This window comes from Bufo gargarizans, chromosome 2 (assembly GCF_014858855.1).
Source record: "Bufo gargarizans isolate SCDJY-AF-19 chromosome 2, ASM1485885v1, whole genome shotgun sequence".
NCBI classification, from domain to species: domain Eukaryota; kingdom Metazoa; phylum Chordata; class Amphibia; order Anura; family Bufonidae; genus Bufo; species Bufo gargarizans.
In genome coordinates this window covers 103,112,531-103,131,186 of record NC_058081.1, presented here as the reverse complement: position 1 = coordinate 103,131,186, position 18,656 = coordinate 103,112,531, and the positions used below count along the sequence as shown (strand labels likewise).

At 46.0% G+C, this 18,656-nt stretch overlaps 1 protein-coding gene across 2 annotated transcripts in view; it reads left to right on the top strand.

Moving 5' to 3' along the window:
• The first annotated feature begins 2,925 nt into the window (after positions 1–2,925).
• Positions 2,926–18,656, top strand: part of FRMD5 (FERM domain containing 5) — a 98,413-nt gene continuing 82,682 nt past the window's right edge. For both annotated transcript variants that reach the window (XM_044283135.1, XM_044283134.1), the window contains exon 1: positions 2,926–3,027. In XM_044283135.1, the coding sequence (XP_044139070.1) occupies positions 2,926–3,027 (102 nt within the window). The remainder of the gene's footprint in view (positions 3,028–18,656) is intronic.

Below are 18,656 nucleotides of genomic sequence, written 5' to 3'. Positions count from 1 at the left end.
CATAATTCACCCTTCAATGGGTGAGGTGAGAACTTTACCTCCAGCAGCACCCATCTCTGACTACAGGGGGCAGCATTATGTCATATACTCCATCCCTGACTACAGGGGGCAGCATTATGTCATATACTCCATCTCTGACTACAGGGGGCAGCATTATGTCGTATACTCCATCCCTGACTACAGGGGGCAGCATTATGTCATATACTCCATCCCTGACTACAGGGGCAGCATTATGTCATATACTCCATCCCTGACTACAGGGGCAGCATTATGTCATATACTCCATCCCTGACTACAGGGGGCAGCATTATGTCATATACTCCATCCCTGACTACAGGGGGCAGCATTATGTCATATACTCCATCTCTGACTACAGGGGGCAGCATTATGTCGTATACTCCATCCCTGACTACAGGGGGCAGCATTATGTCATATACTCCATCCCTGACTACAGGGGCAGCATTATGTCATATACTCCATCCCTGACTACAGGGGGCAGCATTATGTCATATACTCCATCCCTGACTACAGGGGCAGCATTATGTCATATACTCCATCCCTGACTACAGGGGCAGCATTATGTCATATACTCCATCCCTGACTACAGGGGGCAGCATTATGTCATATACTCCATCTCTGACTACAGGGGGCAGCATTATGTCATATACTCCATCCCTGACTACAGGGGCAGCATTATGTCATGTACTCCATCCCTGACTACAGGGGGCAGCATTATGTCATATACTCCATCTCTGACTACAGGGGGCAGCATTATGTCGTATACTCCATCCCTGACTACAGGGGGCAGCATTATGTCATGTACTCCATCCCTGACTACAGGGGGCAGCATTATGTCATATACTCCATCTCTGACTACAGGGGGCAGCATTATGTCGTATACTCCATCCCTGACTACAGGGGGCAGCATTATGTCATATACTCCATCCCTGACTACAGGGGGCAGCATTATGTCATGTACTCCATCCCTGACTACAGGGGGCAGCATTATGTCATATACTCCATCTCTGATTACAGGGGGCAGCATTATGTCATATACTCCATCCCTGACTACAGGGGGCAGCATTATGTCATATACTCCATCTCTGACTACAGGGGCAGCATTATGTCGTATACTCCATCCCTGACTACAGGGGGCAGCATTATGTCATATACTCCATCCCTGACTACAGGGGGCAGCATTATGTCATGTACTCCATCCCTGACTACAGGGGGCAGCATTATGTCATATACTCCATCCCTGACTACAGGGGGCAGCATTATGTCATATACTCCATCCCTGACTACAGGGGCAGCATTATGTCATATACTCCATCCCTGGCCACAGGGGGCAGCATTATGTCATATACCCCTTCCCTGACTACAGGGGGCAGCATTATGTCATATACTCCATCCCTGACTACAGGGGGCAGCATTATGTCATATACTCAATCCCTGACTACAGGGGGCAGCATTATGTCGTATACTCCATCCCTGACTACAGGGGGCAGCATTATGTCATATACTCCATCCCTGACTACAGGGGACAGCATTATGTCATATACTCCATCCCTGACTACAGGGGGCAGCATTATGTCGTATACTCCATCCCTGACTACAGGGGCAGCATTATGTCATATACTCCATCCCTGACTACAGGGGGCAGCATTATGTCATATACTCCATCCCTGACTACAGGGGGCAGCATTATGTTGTATACTCCATCCCTGACTACAGGGGGCAGCATTATGTCATATACTCCATCCCTGACTACAGGGGGCAGCATTATGTCGTATACTCAATCCCTGACTACAGGGGGCAGCATTATGTCGTATACTCCATCCCTGACTACAGGGGCAGCATTATGTCATATACTCCATCCCTGACTACAGGGGGCAGCATTATGTCATATACTCCATCCCTGACTACAGGGGCAGCATTATGTCGTATACTCCATCCCTGACTACAGGGGGCAGCATTATGTCATATACTCCATCCCTGACTACAGGGGGCAGCATTATGTCATATACTCCATCCCTGACTACAGGGGCAGCATTATGTCGTATACTCCATCCCTGACTACAGGGGGCAGCATTATGTCATATACTCCATCCCTGACTACAGGGGCAGCATTATGTCATATACTCCATCCCTGACTACAGGGGGCAGCATTATGTCATATACTCCATCCCTGACTACAGGGGGCAGCATTATGGTGTATACTCCATTCCTGACTACAGGGGGCAGCATTATGTCGTATACTCCATCCCTGACTACAGGGGGCAGCATTATGTCATATACTCCATCCCTGACTACAGGGGGCAGCATTATGTCATATACTCCATCCCTGACTACAGGGGGCAGCATTATGTCATATACTCCATCCCTGACTACAGGGGGCAGCATTCTGTCAGATCCCTCACTCTATCCCTCAGTGAGGAGTTGGGCACCATGTAACATTATACCCCAGGCAGTGCCCCCTTGGGGGAGGGGGGAGTCTGGGACACAGATTACTCCCTTTCATAGTGACATTTGCTAGTTAGGTACAGGGTAATTATATATTAAAGTGTATGATAACGTGCCCTGTATGCCTGCCGTGCGTTTCCTGGCTGGACCCCGTGCACACAGCCCTGAGACCGGCCGCACTCATAGCTCAGTGTCACTGTCCTCTTTGGGTACCAACAATTATTGTAGCGATGATGGGATGCAAAACCACGCCCCCTTACCGCCTCTTTCACCAATAAGCGGAGAGTGCTTCATTCTCTCCCCATTCTGTTCTCCTATTGGCTCCTTAGCCATCAGTCACATTTTAAGCTCTTTTGATTGGTCAGCTAGATTGTAGAGGCGGGCTGTGTCTGCAGCACAGCCCGGCGGGCGCACTGTGACCCGGAGCGGGTGTGTACCCGTTGTGTGCCCGGTTTCGGGATGATGTTAAGTCGCCTAATGAGCGGAAGCAACCGCAGTCTGGATCTCCCGTGTGTGTGCACCGTGAGGCTGCTGGACGACTCGGAGTATACGTGTAACGTGCAGGTGACAGGAGGGAGCTGGGGGACTGGATGGTGGCGAGGGGGACACGAAGGACAGGCAGGGCACTGGTGGGCCTATGCCATGTCTGTGCGGGTCACCTCATGCTGCAGGTGTGACACGCCATGTATTGCATCCCTGGTCCAGCCACCTTGTGTGGTACAGACTGGTGTGTGCGGGAGACTGGCACACAATGCACCGTGCCATGCTGTCTGTGCACTTATCCTGTGCAGCGGGCACACAGTGTGGGGCTCCGGGTCCCTTCCAATTCTCAATTATGGGTGGTCTGTGCACCTTGTTCTCGGGGGTCCCTGACTGCAGGGGGCAGTATTCTAGTAGATGTACTCTCCATCCCTGACTGCAGGGGGCAGTATTCTAGTAGATGTACTCTCCATCCCTAACTGCAGGGGGCAGTATTCTAGTAGATGTACTCTCCATCCCTGACTGCAGGGGGCAGTATTCTAGTAGATGTACTCTCCATCCCTGACTGCAGGGGGCAGTATTCTAGTAGATGTACTCTCCATCCCTGACTGCAGGGGGCAGTATTCTAGTAGATGTAATCTCCATCCCTGACTGCAGGGGGCAGTATTCTAACATATGTACTCTCCATCCCTGACTGCAGGGGGCAGTATTCTAACAGATGTACTCTCCATCCCTGACTGCAGGGGGCAGTATTCTAACAGATGTACTCTCCATCCCTGACTGCGGGGGGCAGTATTCTAGTAGATGTACTCTCCATCCCTGACTGCAGGGGGGCAGTATTCTAGTAGATGTACTCTCCATCCCTGACTGCAGGGGGCAGTATTCTAACAGATGTACTCTCCATCCCTGACTGCAGGGGGCAGTATTCTAGTAGATGTACTCTCCATCCCTGACTGCAGGGGGGCAGTATTCTAGTAGATGTACTCTCCATCCCTGTCTGCAGGGGGCAGTATTCTAACAGATGTACTCTCCATCCCTGACTGCAGGGGGCAGTATTCTAGTAGATGTACTCTCCAACCCTGACTGCAGGGGGCAGTATTTTAACAGATGTACTCTCCATCCCTGACTGCAGGGGGCAGTATTTTAACAGATGTACTCTCCATCCCTGACTGCAGGGGGCAGTATTCTAGTTGAGGTACTCTCCATCCCTGACTGCAGGGGGCAGTATTCTAGTAGATGTACTCTCCATCCCTGACTGCAGGGGGCAGTATTTTAACAGATGTACTCTCCATCCCTGACTGCAGGGGGCAGTATTCTAGTTGAGGTACTCTCCATCCCTGACTGCAGGGGGCAGTATTCTAACAGATGTACTCTCCATCCCTGACTGCAGGGGGCAGTATTCTAGTAGATGTACTCTCCATCCCTGGCAGTATTCTAGTAGAGGTACTCTCCATCCCTGACTGCAGGGGGCAGTATTCTAACAGATGTACTCTCCATCCCTGACTGCAGGGGGCAGTATTCTAGTAGATGTACTCTCCATCCCTGACTGCAGGGGGCAGTATTTTAACAGATGTACTCTCCATCCCTGACTGCAGGGGGCAGTATTCTAGTAGAGGTACTCTCCATCCCTGACTGCAGGGGGAAGTATTTTAGCAGATGTACTCTCCATTCCTGACTGCAGGGGGCAGTATTCTAGTAGATGTACTCTCCATCCCTGACTGCAGGGGGCAGTATTTTAACAGATGTAATCTCCATCCCTGACTGCAGGGGGCAGTATTCTAGTAGATGTACTCTCCATCCCTGACTGCAGGGGGCAGTATTTTAACAGATGTACTCTCCATCCCTGACTGCAGGGGGCAGTATTCTAGTAGAGGTACTCTCCATCCCTGACTGCAGGGGGAAGTATTATAGCAGATGTACTCTCCATTCCTGACTGCAGGGGGCAGTATTCTAGTAGATGTACTCTCCATCCCTGACTGCAGGGGGCAGTATTTTAACAGATGTAATCTCCATCCCTGACTGCAGGGGGCAGTATTCTAGTAGATGTACTCTCCATCCCTGACTGCAGGGGGCAGTATTTTAACAGATGTACTCTCCATCCCTGACTGCAGGGGGCAGTATTCTAGTAGATGTACTCTCCATCCCTGACTGCAGGGGGCAGTATTTTAACAGATGTACTCTCCATCCCTGACTGCAGGGGGCAGTATTCTAGTAGATGTACTCTCCATCCCTGACTGCAGGGGGCAGTATTTTAACAGATGTACTCTCCATCCCTGACTGCAGGGGGCAGTATTCTAGTAGAGGTACTCTCCATCCCTGACTGCAGGGGGAAGTATTTTAGCAGATGTACTCTCCATTCCTGACTGCAGGGGGCAGTATTCTAGTAGATGTACTATCCATCCCTGACTGCAGGGGGCAGTATTTTAACAGATGTAATCTCCATCCCTGACTGCAGGGGGCAGTATTCTAGTAGATGTACTCTCCATCCCTGACTGCAGGGGGCAGTATTTTAACAGATGTACTCTCCATCCCTGACTGCAGGGGGCAGTATTCTAGTAGATGTACTCTCCATCCCTGACTGCAGGGGGCAGTATTTTAACAGATGTACTCTCCATCCCTGACTGCAGGGGGCAGTATTCTAGTAGATGTACTCTCCATCCCTGACTGCAGGGGGCAGTATTTTAACAGATGTACTCTCCATCCCTGACTGCAGGGGGCAGTATTCTAGTAGAGGTACTCTCCATCCCTGACTGCAGGGGGAAGTATTTTAGCAGATGTACTCTCCATTCCTGACTGCAGGGGGCAGTATTCTAGTAGATGTACTATCCATCCCTGACTGCAGGGGGCAGTATTTTAACAGATGTAATCTCCATCCCTGACTGCAGGGGGCAGTATTCTAGTAGATGTAATCTCCATCCCTGACTGCAGGGGGCAGTATTTTAACAGATGTACTCTCCATCCCTGACTGCAGGGGGCAGTATTCTAGTAGATGTACTCTCCATCCCTGACTGCAGGGGGCAGTATTGTAACAGATGTACTCTCCATCCCTGACTGCAGGGGGCAGTATTCTAGTAGATGTACTCTCCATCCCTGACTGCAGGGGGCAGTATTTTAACAGATGTACTCTCCATCCCTGACTGCAGGGGGCAGTATTCTAGTAGAGGTACTCTCCATCCCTGACTGCAGGGGGCAGTATTCTAGTAGATGTACTCTCCATCCCTGACTGCAGGGGGCAGTATTTTAACAGATGTACTCTCCATCCCTGACTGCAGGGGGCAGTATTCTAGTAGATGTACTCTCCATCCCTGACTGCAGGGGGCAGTATTTTAACAGATGTACCCTCCTTCAGTAGGAGCCTCAGTCTGAGTGAATCCCCCTAGTGGTAGTGACAGGTAGAGATTTTTACCGGTAACTGATGCTCAGCACTGGGGATACCCATCATAATGTGAATTGCAGACTCTATATTTTCGATATTGTCGCTATATTTTTATGCCTTTATGTGACTGACATTTATGTCATTTAGGGCTCATTCGGACGACCGTATATTTGTGTCCGCACCCAAATTTGTGGAACCCATTCACTTCAATGGGGCTGCAAAGATGTGGACAGCACACGGTGTACTGTCTGCATTTTTCTCATAGGACTGGCCGTTCCGCATGTTGCCGGTATCCGTGTTTTTTACGGATCCGCAGTTTGCAAAACGCAAAATTGGATACGGTTGTGTGAATGAGCCCTTACAGCTTTTATTGCAGGACATTTGTGTGTTATACCTGTTCTTGCATACAGTTGCATAACGCCAAGTGAATGATACTAATTGCACCCAGTACATTCCAGTAAGACTCGGGCACCCAGTTGTGTTGCACCGCCAGATACATAGTTAGTAAAGTGATGCCACTGCTGGAACCTCCTCTGATTCTGAGTTGATTTAGTCCTGCGTTCCTTCGCAGTTTTTCGGAGCAGACCAACTTTCATAGCCAACAGAAAACCCAAGAGTTGTCCAGGATCAGGGGTGTAGCTGCGGTGGATGCAAGGGAAGCGGGACTCAGTCTGATGACTTCATGATGGGAGTGCCTTCCTCACCTCCTCCGCCCCTCTCATCGGTGATCGGTGGGTTGTTATGTATGCAGATATACAGCAGCCAGCTGTCAATCAATGATTAGAGCATTCCCCTCATGAATCCATCAGACACATGTTGCAGAAGAGCGGACCTGTCCGTATACGATGCTGCTCTTACACAGGACAGCATAGTCTTACAGTCCTGCGGTAAGTAGTCGCAGAGATGAACAGTCCAAAACCCTGCATTCATTTCAGTAGAGAGCGACTGAGCATGCATGGCCTGGTGTCCACCAGTAGCCCAGGAGGGTCTCAGCAGACGGCCCATCAGTGTTTTATGGCATCTTCTATCAGCATGTCATAAAACACTATTGTTGGAATACCCTTTAATTACATTTATTATTGACTTACAAAATAAATTAATCTGCGCCCTTTGTTATGATTGTGACAATTACGTCTAGTGACGGAGGATGGTTGTGAGGTCCATTTTCCAGTCAGCTGGGTCTCATTACCATCAGATTTAGAATATCCTCATAGACACAATAATTATGACTTGACAGTATGCGCCACGTATAGATCAGCGATGACAGGGCGTCTATAGTGATTTTATTGTGTGTAGTTACAAAGACATGGGGGTTCTTATTGTAACTATCCATGACAGGGAAGAGGGTATGCAACTGAACTCTTATCAAGCTCTACCTCTATAGTCGCCAAATGTAAGGCAGCTATCTTATAAGTCAATGTTTAACCTTTTAAACAGGGCTTGAGACATGACTTGGATAATAAATAAGCCAGCATCTCATCTGCAGACAGCTGTTTCGGGGTGATTGCCCCTCATCAGTGCAGAGTAGAGTACTGGCTTAACTTAGTTGAGAGGCCTAGGACAGGATTCGGGGGAAACTTTAAAGGGATTCTGTCACCTCGTTTTAGGTTATAGAGATGCGGACATGCACGGCTAGATCGCCGCTAGCATGTCCGCAATATACCGGTCCTATAGGGCTGTGTGCTTTTATTTATTTAGAAAAATGATTTTTAAAGATATGTAAATGAGCCTTGTAAGGTGCCAAGGGGCTGTACTAACCTTCTTGGTGCCCAGCCACGCCCCCCTGTCAAGGAGCCCAGCACCGCCTGCGTCCTCTGAATCTCCTCTTTTCGTCACAGTTAGATTGCCGTAATCTCGCGATCGCGCATGCGCAGTTCTTTACGGCAATCTAACTGTATTTGCGACTTTTTAAACGCCTTTGAGACAAAATATTCCAGGTGCCCAGCCACGCCCCCCCTGTGAAGGAGCCCAGCACCGCCTGCGTCCTCCGAATCTCCTCCTTTCGTCACAGTTAGATTGCGCATGCGCAGTTCCTTCCCTCAGGCTGATGCCAGCACAGGGAAGGAACACTATACCGGCACTGCGCATGCGCGAGCTCGCGCATTGCAAGATTACGGCAATCTAACTGTATTTGCGACTTTTTAAACGTCTTTGCGACAAAATAATCCAGGGAGGGGTGGGGCCAGAGGGCCTGCCAAATTTATCTTCTTTTACTCCGTTTTCTGGCGTAAAACAAGACTGAAATCTATAGCAGCTCGGGCTCCGAGCCTCCGAGGCGCCAGTCTATGATAAATCGCCCCCTTGGTGTTTAATCAAGTTGATGTTTTTAATCTGGTGCCATAAAATTGTATCATTCACACTTTCTAACACTTTCCCCGGCATCAATAAATAATCACCAATATGCTGTTAATGTTATAATTACAATGCTGTTGGTTATGTAGTCTATTAATAGTGCATATGACAATGCCAGAGTTCCCCGTTAATAGTGATTATCAGCATGGTTCTCCTCTCCCCACTGTCTCTGCTTGTGGCCAGAAATGAGCTCCCCACATGCCGGAGCCTGACCGCCACCTCTTGGTAATGATCTATCTATAACCAGATATTAGGAAAGTGTTTTTGTCCCGTGGGAACGGTCAGTGAGTGCTCTGGAGTTGTATCTGCCATGCCGGCAATCTGTGAGATAAACTCATTTTGGAGAAAGACCTCTCAGAGGCAGCGCTGTGAAGTTAGAGTCAAAATTAGTTTTAGGTAGAGTAGGAGTCATACTGACTCCAAATTCAGCTTAAAAATATTATGTTATTTATATTTTATTAATTCACTAACTTTCATATAAGTTTAGAAATCATAATCATAAATCTATTTTATGTTCTAAAGCCCTTATTTATCAAAATCGGTGATAAGCAGGCTATTATAGTGGCAATAGATAATCAGTTCTCACCTCTCCTGTATCTTATACTATAAACAGTGATAAGCAGGGTGTTCTAGTGGTGATAGATAATCAGTTCTCATCTCTCCTGTGTTCTCTCCTTCCCTTATATTATAAACAGTGATAAGCAGGATGTATAGTGGTGATAAATAAGCAGTTCTCATCTCTCCTATACTCTTCTGTCCCTTATACTATTATAAGGGATAAGCAGAGTGCTCTAGTGGTGATAGATAATCAGTTCTCACCTCTCCTGTGTTCCCTCCTGTATCTTATACTATAAACAGTGATAGGCAGGATGTTCTAGTGGTGATACATAATCAGTTCTCATATCTCCAGTGATCTCTCCTTCCCTTATACTATAAACAGTGATAAGCAGGGTGTTCTAGTGGTAATAATCAGTTCTTACCTCCTGTGTTCTCTCATGTCCTTATACTATAAACGGTGATAAGCAGGGTGTTTTAGTTGTGATAGATAATCAGTTCTCCCCTCTTCTGTCCTTTTACTATAAATAGTAATAAACATGGTGTTCTAGTGGTGATAGATAATCAGTTCCCCCCTCTCCTGTCCTTATACTATAAACCGTGATAAGCAGGGTGCTCTAGTGGTGATAGATAATCAGTTCTCCCCTCTTCTGTCCTTTTACTATAAACAGTGACAAGCATGGTGGTCTAGTGGTGATAGATAATAAGTTCTTCCCTATTTTGTCGTTATACTATAAACAGTGATAAGCAGGGTGTTCTAGTGGTGATGGAAAATCATTTATCACTTCTCCTGTGTTCTCTCCTGTCCTTATACTATAAAGAGCAATCAGGATGTTCTAGTGGTGATAGATAATCAATTCTCACCTCCCCTGTTTCTTATACTATTTCATGCTGCTCCAATGGCCCATGAAACTGTGCTGCACATGCTCAATAGTAAGTTCCTCCTCTAAAGGCCAGAGGGGGAAGTTCACTACTTGGCATGCCTGTAGTCATCTCAGGGCTGCTAGACAGAACAGGAAGACAGCATTAAAGGGGCTGTCCTGGAGCCCGCAGCCTGACTCCGTTATGGAATGAATCAAACTTACCTGCTTCCTGACGCTCTGGTCCCACATGCCGGCTCCCGTGTGTCCATCTTCTGGTCTGCTTGTTTAATCTGTCCCCAGCACGCGATCATCTGCTGGCTTTAGCGGTGATGTGTCCCCTGTGGACACAAGTCATAGGCTGCAGCGGAGCAGATGATCTTGTCGGAGAGGAAGTAAACAAGCCACGGACCTGAAGATGGACACATGGGAGCCAGCGGCCAGGACCGGAGCTGTGTATAGCAAGGGAGGTAGGAAGCTTTCCATAGCGGAGGCTGCAGGCACCTGTGAGAAGTTATTCCCAGACAACTCCTCCATGGCAGCACTGAATATAGCGCCTCCACTTTTTACCTTTCTTTTCTTCCCATTTAGACTTGCACAGGATTCTCTGCATTTCCAGGACACACATTTATAGCTTTTCTAACTTTTTCTGAGATTTCTTACAATTACTAAGTGTATAACAGTGTTCTCCAGTTATTACATTTATAGGGCATTAAATAGGCACTTACAGGAATTTAGAAAATGTCAGGAATTTCAGAATTTGTTTTCCAATAAATATGGTTTAGGTTCTAAGTAGCCGATTACTGACATGATGGTGAGGAAAAGCCGATGTTACTATTTTACTACAGGAAATTTGACCATTTATGAAGGAGTTGGAGTGTGGTAAAAAGCAGGAGTTAGAGTCAGGGCTCATGCACACGACCGTTCCATTCTTTGCTGTCCGCAAAAAACAGAAGCCGCCCGTGTGCCTTCCGCAATTTGCGGAATGGAACGGGCGGCCCATTGTAGAAATGCCTATTCTTGTCCGCAAAACGGACAAGAATAGGACATGCTATATGTTTTTTGCGGGGCCACGGAACGGGGCAACGGATGCGGACAGCACACGGAGTGCTGTCCGCATCTTTTGCGGCCCCGTTGAAGTGAATGGGTCCGCACCCGAGCCGCATTTGCGGACCACAACAACGGTCGTGTGCATGAGGCCTCAGAAGAACTTTGGCTGACACCACAGCCCTGCTCAGAGGGTTGGCAAATATGACTCAGTTGGGATTTTAACCATAATTACCACCTGAATACAGGGTTTTATTTGATGCTATTATTTTTCATTATATTATTTTTACCCCCTAGGTGTAATTCCCTAATTGTGTGTGTTTTAGTGTCTGAGGGATCTCGTCTCCCTTTCAGATTTGGTCAGCAGATATGAGACCCTCCCAGTCTTCGCCCAGAAATGAAGGCTCTTATTTGTCTTTTAGCTTATTTATTACTTGATTTTCTTTAAAAACGACTTGAGTTTCATATCTCTGGCCATGTCTATAATATCAGAATTCCTCCAATCTCCCTATTGACTGCTCTTGAGTATGATCACTTTGTCTGCCGCACAAAACCCTTTTCTCCCAGTGGCGTCTCCAGTGACTGAATGACGCTTTGTGACTGATGAATGCCCTGTATTCTATCTAGTCTAACATTATAATGGGCACAATGAGAGGTTTTCTAACACAATTTGGCTCAGCTTCGAAAATATCTACAGAGTGTTGTGTGTTCCACAGTTCATTACATGTCCTTCAGCTTCCTGAGGTAGGGGGTACATCATTCCTGGGCAGAGGTATATGGACAGCATGTTGCTGTAGGAACACCCTCACTCTTATACTTTAATGCTTTTTGCCAAATTTTGGAACATTGCTGTATGATTAGCTGGTTTTGCTCCTAGACATTTTTCCTTCACAATATCAGGACTTGTGAATCTAAAATTGTGCAGTTCTTTTCTTCATTTTGTCAGTAGAATTATTTGCAAGTTTTTTCTTTTTTTCATGTTGATGGCCCCGTCCTCAGTATGAGATCGATGAAGGTCTGACTGGTGAGCGCCGTGGCCTCCTCACAGCTTACCAGGCACAATGCAGCTCAATTGCAGAATGTAAATGCCGTCTGATATCAGTGTTGTTTTTTTTTGTCTTTTTCAGACTCTTTTTATAGTGTACAAAATAGAATTGCAGTACCACAGTTCAGTTGTGACCAGAGCCCAATAAATCCTCTTTAGCTGTAACGTGTGGTTTCCATTGCAGAACTACAGCTATATTGATTGGTACACTATTATTTATATTGAAGGATATACGGAGCTTGTGATGTATTAACTCTTTTTGCAATCACAAAATTGTCACTTACTGTAGGTTGTGAATAGATATAGCAGTGATTGCCTGGATGATTTTCACCTTATGACCTAACCTCAGGATTGATCACTAGGGGTCTGACTCCTGGCACCCCTGCCGCTCTCCTGTTGGAATGGGGTGCAGCATTTGTTGAGCATGGTAGACTAATTCATGGTCTGTAATGTCCATTCCCTTGGTGCAGCTCAGTTCCATTTACATAAATAGTATGGAGATGCAATATCAAGGTCAGGCATTATATAATATATGACGTTGTGCTTCGTATACTATAAAGAGGGTTGAGGGTGCGATGGGGCGGACCCCACTGATCGGTTTTTGATGACCTTTCCTCAGAACCTGTAAAACTGCTGGAATTACATGTGTGTTGGAGACCCCCCTTGGTTTATTATAGTGATTTGAGGTCCTGTATAATTGAAAGATAGGTCAAGTCATAACATGAAGACGATGAGAACATGGCCGCATTTGGGATCTAGAACAAAAAAGTTATGGCACCAAGATAATTGTATGTGACTATACTGTACCTCCTAGTGGGTCCCATTTTATAGGTGACAGGATTCATGACATTTGGAGGTATTCTCCCCTGGAAGTATTGTCTTTGGGTCCATAATAATTTATGTTTTTAAAGGTTTTCCATTATTACTTAGGTCTAAAGCCACTTCCTTTTTCTCTCCCCTCTTTATTCTTTGTCACCAATGGCGTCAGTCTGTATAAGTCAACCCATAGGAGCATTGTGAGGGGATCCTTGCCTGTCCTCCTGCTTTGAGCCAGTGTGCACAGCTCCCCTCACCCTGCACCACCCAGCTGGCTGTAATAGTGAATATTAATGAGACCTAATGCATATTTATAGTCTTGGTGAAGTGGGTCAAATTACCGTATCTAATAAGGCAACTTACAGCCCTGGAGGATCTAATGTACTTGTTTTTGGGACATCTGATCATAACAAGTCCATGTAGTAAAGCTGAAGAACTGTACACATGGGAATGGTAAGACATCAAACACCTGTGAGCTACAAGTTACCTGTGCTAAAGTAAATGAAATCCTCATTTTACGGAAGCGGCAATTAATTTATAATTAATTGTTTAGATTCTAGATGAGCCGTTTTGCAATAAAATGCTATTGTCTTTTATTTGGTGACCCCATGTAAAGAATAGATGTTGTTTCGATATTTGACTTGACTATTTTCCCTTGTCACGTTCCAAGGCTTGTTAAAAGGTCAGACTTTAACTCATAGGGAGCCACTTCCAAAACGTGGCGCTAGCGAGGTGGTTCTCTTGCATAATATTTTTTTCATAAATGAATAGTACCAGTAAAGATAAGAAATGTTGTAATTCATCTTGTTACAGAAAGTGCCTCTTTCTTCACTTATCTGACTCCTCTCCTGCTCCCCCACTACCTGAACTGATTGCTTACGCTTAATTCACTGAACATGGATATTAGCAGTTCACTGAGAAATCAGAGTACAACTTCAGCCTATAGAGGTCTACAGAGAAGGTGAAGGATGGAGTAGCTGCAGAAAGAGGCACAGGCACAGAGTCCTTCTGCTAGCTGTAGTGAGTTTACTATCTCACTCCAGTCCTGGATTCACAGATGTACTGTTCAGTACTGCTGTACAATGGTCTTCATGCTGCTGCTTCTGTGCATTTGACTAATAAAGATAGAGGAGCAGGATATCCTCTTCTCTATATACTATATGGTGAATATTGTATTAAACTTGGTACGTGGAATATTTGGTGCAGCTCACTTACCATGTTATAACATGCACTTTATGTGTGGCTTGCAGAATACTGTGCATTGGGAAGCAAATGTCAGAAATGCTCTTGCATCTGCTGGGTGGTTGAAAGGAGTCACAGAGGAAATGTCAATCTGTTTTCCAGGTCTCTGACTGTATATCATGAAGCTTTTTAGTTGGTACAGTTTTTCTCCGTGGTGTTACGTGTCACGTATTGGGTGATGGAGGAAGTTGACTTTAAGCTACATTTGGCTGCTGGCTAACTCAAAGTGTGGAAACTTAGGGACCTGGTATTCACCCTTTAGCTTCTATACAGGAATCTGTAGGAGAGTTCCAAGGCCACAGTTGTAGATAGCCAAGGTGAGAACGAAGGGTCAGTTGGATGAGGGAGAGCCACAGGGAGAGCCACAAACATAGACGCAAATCAAAAGAAGGACAATAAACACCATAGAACAAAATCAAGGATAAGACGGAGCATGAGGAGAGGGGACTCAATAAGAATTCACTAACTGAGCCAGGAAAGGTATGCACCGCAATCACCAGGCAGTGTCTTTTCGCTTGGATCCCATCCCAGTGTGCATGGTGATATCATCAGGAGATGTTGGTAACATGGTTGGTACCTGGAAGTACGAGAACTAGAAGTATGGGCCCTGTGAACAGAACCCTAGAGCCACTGACAATGGGGGAAGAAAAAAACTGGTCACCCCACTGTTTGAGACTGAGTGCAAGGGAAAATGTGGCGCTTTGGTTTTTTACACTTTTTTATGTGGTTTTGATGTGCTTTTTTATCTTGCCCATTTTCATTGGGAACTCTGGATGCAGATTTTGTGCGGAATCCCCATCTATAACGGACTTTTTTTGTGATGTGGTTTTTAAAACTGCAAGCGGGAAAAAAATGCAATAGGAATTGCATGTGTTTTTAGCATTTTTTTGGTACAGAATCTGAACCAAAATCCACGCCAACACAACCCTTAAGATTCCTGCAAGATGCTTTATTAAAGGGATCTGTAGCAGTGCAGTTGTTGTTTATGAATGTCGTCGTCTTAGAGGACCATAGAATTCTCCCTTCTGAAGACGGGGGTGGCGGGTGGGAAGTTGCGGATGGAGAAGGTATGGGGTGATAATAAGGCTGACATGTGCTTGTGCGTTATCACAGGAATTAGGGTGAATTCTATTAAGAGCTGTGGAGGGAAGGAGGGGGATCTATAGCTGGAACAGGCGGAGAGAGACTCTAGTAAACCAGAGCTCAGGGAATAAAGAAATTAAATGGCTTGATGAGAAATCTGTGTTCTTTCATCACTCTTTCTTTTTGTGTAACGTCTCTGGGGGTATCTGCTAAAGCAAATGCTGTTTTAAAGGGTAAATTTGCTCACAAAATGAAGATATAGCCGTCACTCTGCTGCAGAGGTTGAGAGCCGCTCCGATCACTATCATCTCATTACAAGTATTAGCGAACATTATATTGCACATAATATGTCTCATAATTCTAGCACAGGCGCATATTATTCACAGAAATTCACCATTATTAGATATATGAGATGATGGTGCTGTGTGGATTTGATAAGTCCCTGTATTATTTACGTGGCATGACATGTGCTCCTGTATGAAATCTGTGTTTCACTGACCCATAAAACTGTGTTTTTTTTGTTAAAACTACCCTAAATTAGGGTATTTTAGATACACTCTGGTGTTCCAGATCAATGTACCCCCCCCCCCCCCAGGGGTTAATATCCACGCGTGGCTGAGAGACTGAACACTGACGCAGAAGTTGGTCAAAGCAATCTCTAACTTTAATTACATGGGGTAAGCGTATATACATTTTCAGAAGAGGGCAGTCCTCACTGAGGCTAAAACATTGTTTCATTGGTCAAAAAGGAAGAAGAGATAAGGGAGAGGAGATAGCACCCTGGCTTCTGCGCACTGGGTCCTACTTTGGAATGTGAACTAATGTAAACATCTGGTTACCATCGCCATTTTGTAATGGAGTTTATTCTAACAAGAATACTGCCTACGTCATATGTGACACTTCAAAGAAGGTGCTTCTCTATAGGCAGTGAATAATATATACATATCATCAAGCCATATGATTGGCTTACGCATTCCACCACACTCTATGGGACACCTGTAGAAAGATGAGAAATCAGACACTTCCCACAGCACAGCTCTTTGCCCCCCTCTCTCTCCTCTCCAGTCTTGAAACAAAGAGGGGGGTGGCTGGGCACTTGGAAGTAGAAAAAGTTAACTCATTACAATCCTAGTTATAGAAAATATAGAATAAAATTCACACATCTTTAACATTTTCCTCAAAGATTCTGTGAAAAGAGTGACGTGTCCCATTGCATTCTATATTATACATATTTCTACCCTATCTTTATGGATCCAATACGAGTTTGAGGTAAAAAAAAAAAAAACTGTAAAAAGAATATTGGGGCACATTTATTAAGACCGGCGTTTTAGACGCCGGTCTTAATAAAGCCCCAATAGCTGGCGGAGGATCCGCGGAAGTTATGAAGAGGCGCAGGCCTCTCCATATTTTTGGCGGACCCAGCGCCAGTTCTAAATGTACAACAATTAGACTATTTTCTACGCCTAAAACAGGCAAAGAAAATGTCGGCTGGCTCCTCCCCTTCCCCGCTAGACCCACAATTTCAGACCTGGCGTAAGTGGGGCGAAGTTGCAGAGAGCAGCGCAACTAACCGTTATGCCAACATCTGCACCTGAAATATGCCTAATATAGGTGTATTTCAGTATAATAAATGTGTACTTTTTATTTCTTTTTTACTTTTTTTTTTTGTAGACCACAGAATGTCTTTAAAGCATTGGTCTCCCAGGCATTTCAGTGGGCATAGAAACATATTTTAGTGCTCACATACAATGTGAAAGTGATTGGTCCGGGAAAAATGGGCCGCGTTTTTGCTGAACTGTATCATAGTGTCACAGGTCCTTAGCCGGCAGCTCAACATTACAGAAGAAGACAGAGATTTGTTACTATTTTTAACCCCTCCATCACTATTTTACTTTGCATTCTGTATTCAGAATGCTATTATTTTCCCTTATAACCATGTTATAAGGGACAATAATACAGATCGGGTCCCCAGCCCCAGCCCGATCGTCACCTAGCAACCATGAGTGAAAATCGCAACGCATCCGCACTTGCTTGCGGATGCTTGCAATTTTCACGCGGCCCCATTCACTTCTATGGGGCCTGTGTTGTGTAAAAAAAAGCACAATATAGAGCATGCTGCGATTTTCTCGCAACGCACAAGTAATGCGTGAAAATCACCGCTTGTGTGTACAGCCCCATAGAAATGAATGGGTCAGGATTCAGTGCAGGTGCAATGCGTTCACCTCACGCATTGCACCCGTGCAGAATACTCGCCCGTGTAAAAGAGGCCTAAGGCCTCCTGCACACAAACGTGTGCTCCCTGTTGCCGTATTGCGGACTGCATTTGCAGATCCGCAATACACGGGTGCCGTTCTGCGGGCATTCCGCATCATGGATGCGGACCCATTCACTTCAATGGATCCGCAAATCCAGAGATGCGGACTGGTGCGGGATGGAAGCACGGAACAGAAGCCTACGGAAGCACTACAGAGTGCTTCCGTGGGGTTTCGTCCCGAACTTCCGTTCCGCGAAAAGATAGAACATGTCCTATCTTTTTGCGGAACGGCCGGATTGTGGACCCATTAAAGTGAATGGGTTCGCGATCCGCTGCGGCTGCCCCACGGACGGTGTTCGTGCATTGCGACGCACAATTTGCAGGCCGCAGCACGACCACAGGGCGCACACTTTCGTGTGCAGGAGGCCTAAGGCCCCTTTCACACGGGCGAGTATTCCGCGTGGATGCGATGCGCGAGTTGAACGCATTGCACCCGCACTGAATACCAAGCCATTAATTTCTATGGGGCTGTTCACATGAGCAGTGATTTTCACGCATCACTTGTGCGTTGCGTGAATATCGCAGCATGCTCCTCTTTGTGCGTTTTTCACGCAACGCAGGCCCCATAGAAGTGAATGGGGTTGCGTGAAAAGTGCGGATGCGGTGCAATTTTCACGCACGGTTGCTAGGAGACGATAGGGATGGAGACCCGATCATTATTATTTTTCCTTATAACATGGTTATAAGGGAAAATAATAGCATTCTGAATATAGAATGCATAGTAAAATAGCGCTGGAGGGGTTAAAAAAAAAAAAAAATGTTTAACTCACCTTAGTCCACTTGATCGCGCTGCCCGGCATCTCGTCTGTCTCCTTTGCTGAACAGGACCTGTGGTGACGTCACTCCGGTCATCACATGTTCCATCACATGATCTTTTACCATGGTGATGGATCGTGTGATGGATCATGTGATGACCGGAGTGACGTCACCACAGGTCCTGTTCCTGCAATGAATGCTCACCACAGGTCCTGTTCAGCAAAGGAGACAGAAGAGATGCCGGGCTATGCGATCAAGTGGACTAAG